Genomic DNA, 4,906 nt, shown 5'->3' with positions numbered 1-4,906 from the left:
GCCCACCTGGATAATCTAAGTTACTGCTCAAGGCCACCTGATCAGCTACCTTAATTGCATGCACAACCTTAACTCCCTTTTGCTATGTAAACATTCACAGAATGCAGGGATTAAGACTTGAACATCTTTAAAGAGCCATTACTCTGCCTATTGCAGTGTTATTCCACTAGAGGGCACTAACATATTCCTTAATATAAACGCATTTCAGACACTGATAAGAGGTTTGATAAAATTGAATACTGTCTCACCAATTAAAAGAAAATTCAATATACAGCTATTCCTCTCAAGGTTTTTGAAAAGTTAATCATATAGTATAGAAAAATATACAGGGTAAAGTGACTTCCTCAGAACCAAAAATGACCTGAGCAGAAATAAAATAGGATTTGAAGGGTGGTGAAAATTCTGTAGTCTGTTATCTGTGCTCAGGGTCACCCATAGAGAAAATATTGTTACATATTTAAAGGGACCAGTGTATTCTACTTGCAGGGATTTTAAAAGAATGTTTCCTTAATTGGGTAGAGGCAGGCATAATTATTATTGTCAAGAGACTCTCACCAGGAAGGATGATAAGAGATGCAGCAGATTCACTGAGTAATGCCTCAGAGGAGAGGCTGAGAGCAAGTAGGCACAGGGAAAGACATAAAGGGATGGACAGTGTAGAGTGAAAGGCATTACACTGAAGTGCGAAAGATGGAGGGGACATTTCAGAGCTCCTGGACATCTAGAGGATTCTGTTTTCTTCCCTGTGCTTTTGTGAGGGACACAGGATCCTGGTCCACATTGGGGAAGTGAAGTTCCCCAGACTCTTGCATGTGGTGGCCTTGGGAAGGAGAGATCAGAGGGAAGGTTCCAGGAAGGAAGGGTGGGGAAGGTACAGGAAGTGGCTCCTAGTACAAGGATATCAGGGACTCAGGTCAATAGCATCACTTTAGTGTCTTGGTGGATGTTGAGAAAGAAAGAAGAGACCAGAGCAGCCTCACAGCCAACAGGACGGGGATGCGGGGAGAAGCATGGGTCTGAGGAGAGTGAATTAGCGCATGGGGGGTTAGGAATATAGAAGCAGCTGCCTCCTAAATCTTTGGTTAATCTAATATGGAAAGTACTTGGGATAAACTATAAATCTTTGAGTTGTAATTGTCCACCTCGATGACATTGGAAGTACCGTGGAACCTTGGAAAATCCAATGGGCAGGAGTATAAACAGTGAGTTTAGCTTTGTGGATGTGGGTAAACTGTGAAAGATTTCGAAAGATGCAATTTGGGATGACAGGTTAACTGAATAATACAAAGTTATTCACTTGAGGCAGGTTCTTGAGAATTAAACCTGCTTAATTTTTTTCTTGAACACTTGTACCCATAGCTAGGATATAGAGGGCTTGCCTAGGACTGAAATAGAGCCAAGTTTGCTCCCACAGTCTTTTCCGAAAGGGAATGGCACAGAAATATAAAAAGAAAGAACACTCCTCCTTAGAGCAGAGTTAATGTCATGATAGCAAACTGCATCTCCCTTATTTGTATGGAATAGGGAGTGCTGGACCTGAACCTCCATCATGAAAGGGGTTGGGGGCAGAAAACCATCTCTGAGGTTTGAGGGCAGCCCAAGAACTGGGATGAGGACCCACTTCTTGCCTGGAGATGATAATGATTCAGCAAAATACAGCTTTGTGAAGCTCTAGCTGTGGCTGAAGCAATTAGGAGGATGGGACAGTGTCCTTCCCTCTCTTCCTCCCCACACCCCCAAGAATACTTTGGTTCCAGCAAAGCTCAAGAAAAGTTCAAGGGGGGAAATACTTTCAGCAACACCTGGAAAGTCACCTCAATGCAGGAAAGACATCATGACCCAGAAAAGAAGCAATATGTGAGTGGCTGGAGGAGCTAAGAAGATGCTGTGACACCCCAGCTACAGGCAGAGCTCCCTGTGACTTAGATCCGGAGCAGAAAAGACAGCCCGGCTACAGTGAAATCTCCAGCGACAGAACCCTTCCGTGGGGAGCCCCACCTGGAGACCACAACACAGCAAAGCACACCCCACAATCAGCAAAGAAACTGAGTTGGCTGGTAAAAATAAGAGGTTATTGAAGAAGGCAGATCTCTCCTCTGCCTTTCACAGCCCCTTTAAGAGGAGAGAGAAGAGAAGGAAGAAGGATGCATCCAACACCAGCCTTGAGGAAAGCAGCTATTCATACCTGCTACTAAATTTAATCTGCTAAGGAGAACAGCCCTGAGTCTAGGTTCATGAACTGGATACAAACTAATAAAATAACCCATGATGTGGATCTGGCTAAGTTTTTACACATGAGACTCTTTTAAAAGGTAGTGGCTAAAAAAATATATCCGTGGAGAGACAAAGATATGAATATATCTTGGATTTTTTTTTCTACAGAGTAGAAATGAGGACTTCTAAAGTAAAAAAAGTGTTGTTTTGATGATAGCATGAGTTTCATGTTCTCGCATTTCTAAGTGATAATCAAATATACCAATTTTCATCATAAAGATCCAAAATACAGAACTATTTTTCAACTTCGACAAGAGTGTGCTAATAAGAAGACATTGTCAAATGCATGGAAACCAGCAGCCTCAAAGGAGGACAAGGAAAATGACAGTGATCACAAGCTTGCCAGCCCCCATTGGCCACGACCGATCACCTGTGTTACCCTTCAGCCCTCTAAGGAAAGGGGAGTGGCTTCTCCCCTGAAAATGACGATCGAGTAGCTGCAGAGAGGGAGAGAGACATCACAGAAACCAGCTAGGGCCCCCAGGGCTGGCAGAGTGATGCTGCCATGGGCCCCTGGCTCCTGGGCTGTGTCCTGCTTTGTCTCCTGGGAGCAGGTGAGTCGTAGAACTCATGGGCATGCCTTGGCCATAGCTTTCGGGTCTTATCTCAAGCCCTTTCCTAGAAGCTGCAGCGCAAGGCGACTCCTCAGCTGCCTCTAGTTCTGTCTCCTTCTCCTACAGACCCCCTGGAAGCCGATGTGACCCAGAGCCCGAGACACCAGATCACAGAGACGAGAAAGCGGGTGACATTGACTTGTTCTCAGAATATGCAACACGATGCTATGTACTGGTATCGACAAGACCCAGGGCTGGGTCTAAGGCTGATCTATTTTTCAAGGAATATTGACTTGGTTGAAAAGGGAGATGTCCCCAATGGATACATTGTCTCTCGAGAAAAGAACCCAGATTTCCCCCTGACCCTGGCATCGGCCAGCACCAACCAGACCTCTTTATACCTCTGTGCCAGCAGTTTATCCACAGCACGGCACAGTCAGCTGCTCTCTGCACAAAAAGGGCAGCCACAAGAGCAGGGAGGCTCCTCCCTCCGGAGGCCCCACCCAACCAAGAAGACAAACTTCCCCCGCCATCAGTGCCCACAGGAGTCCTTCCCTGACTCTCCAACTCTGTGGACTCCGGTCAAGGCAGCCCCTCTGCAATGTGTCCTCCTCTCACTTCTGGTAACAGTGAGCTTTTCAAAGCGCAGGCAGGACAAGCTACCTGTGTTAAGTCTAGCACCATGAGTAAAGGTAAATTCCTAGAAAAGGAATTTTACACACACTGCAATCCTTCCTCCTTACTGAGCGCCATCGTTGCCCAAACTGAAGATTTCATTTTCAATCCAATCACTCAACAAAATTTCATCCCACCTTCCGGGTCCTCTTCCTGGAGGTTTTTTCACCTGGAGGAGTAGCACATCTGACTTGTTTACTAAATCTGGTATCTCCCATTTTTCTCATCTCTGCAAATGGTCTGCCATCCACCCAAATGCCCAAGCCAAAGATGCAGGAGTCGTCCTCACCGTTTCTCAGATTCTCTCCTTCCACACCCAATCCATCCATCCCCTGCAGACTTCTCAGTATTAAATTCCTTGCAAATTTTACTAATTTCACCTCACGGACAACACTGTGATCCAGAAAATGTTGTCTCTCACCTGGATTCCTTAACCACCTTCCAGTTTGCTACCTGCCCCCACCCACAAACCACTCCGGAGCTTATAACCCATCAGTGTTTCTCATTAACTTCGCTAAAGTCTCGAGTTTGTGGTACTTCACAAGTCTCTCAACACCCTCCAAGATGCAGTCTTTGCACCTGTCTACCTTCCTAATGGGAGTGTCCTCTTCAGTTACCACAACTGCTTTCCATTCTAGCAGACAGAGTCCACCTCCCTCAGGTCCCCAAATATATCCCACAATGACGCACTCCTGGGTCTTCACCAATGATGTTTACTCTCCCTAGAGCACTCTTCCTCTCCCTCTCTAGCCGGATCCCTAACTGATGATTTCTCCACATACCAATTCAGAAGTCACTTCCTCCACGAAGATTTCCTTGAACCCCTGACTGGGATAGTTCTTCTGCTATGTGCTCTTAAGACAGCCTGAGCTTCTGTCCTCAGGGACACTTGATTGTTTGCTATTTAAAATTTATGTGAATAAATGTTGAAGTTAATGAGAGCAGGGACCGTGCCTATACTGGTTACTTTTTCTAATCTCCATATTTACCAGAGTGCTTGAAGAGAGTCGTGTTAAGTGAGTGAAGGAATCAGTCTTCTCTTAGATCAGCTTCCCAATACCCCTCCTACTAGTGCAGGGTCTAAGCTCCCTGCAAAGTCCTCTCCCACACATACTCTGGGGGGATGCCAGGGGTTTTCACATGGGTATGTAAACAAGATAAATCATGTACTCTAGCAGAGTTTTATTCTTCCTCTACTCCAGCCCCTGTTTATTCTGTGCTATATGTCCTCCTGACAAGGATGTCGCCTCTCTCAGGTACCACTGTATCCATGGGATTCTTTTCTTTTTCTGCTGGGCCCTAAAATACCTGCCAGCCATGGCAGATGCTTCTACTCTGTACCATTCCAGCTGCCAAGCTATGCAATGCAGCAGACCCTATTATTGCTCCCAGTGAGTTCCGTC

At 45.7% G+C, this 4,906-nt stretch overlaps 1 gene segment (V, D, J or C); it reads left to right on the top strand.

Moving 5' to 3' along the window:
* The first annotated feature begins 2,379 nt into the window (after window positions 1-2,379).
* Window positions 2,380-3,514, top strand: LOC113618537 (T cell receptor beta variable 27-like). The segment is given in 2 exon segments: window positions 2,380-2,828; window positions 2,955-3,514. Coding segments are annotated over 2 exon segments (609 nt in total).
* Window positions 3,515-4,906: the final 1,392 nt, after the last annotated feature.

Source organism: Aethalodelphis obliquidens, unplaced genomic scaffold (assembly GCF_003676395.1).
Source record: "Aethalodelphis obliquidens isolate GAN/ISIS:26980383/991018 unplaced genomic scaffold, ASM367639v1 scaffold5, whole genome shotgun sequence".
NCBI classification, from domain to species: domain Eukaryota; kingdom Metazoa; phylum Chordata; class Mammalia; order Artiodactyla; family Delphinidae; genus Aethalodelphis; species Aethalodelphis obliquidens.
Note: the sequence above shows the minus strand (reverse complement) of the source record. Positions and strands in the feature narration are given on the sequence as shown.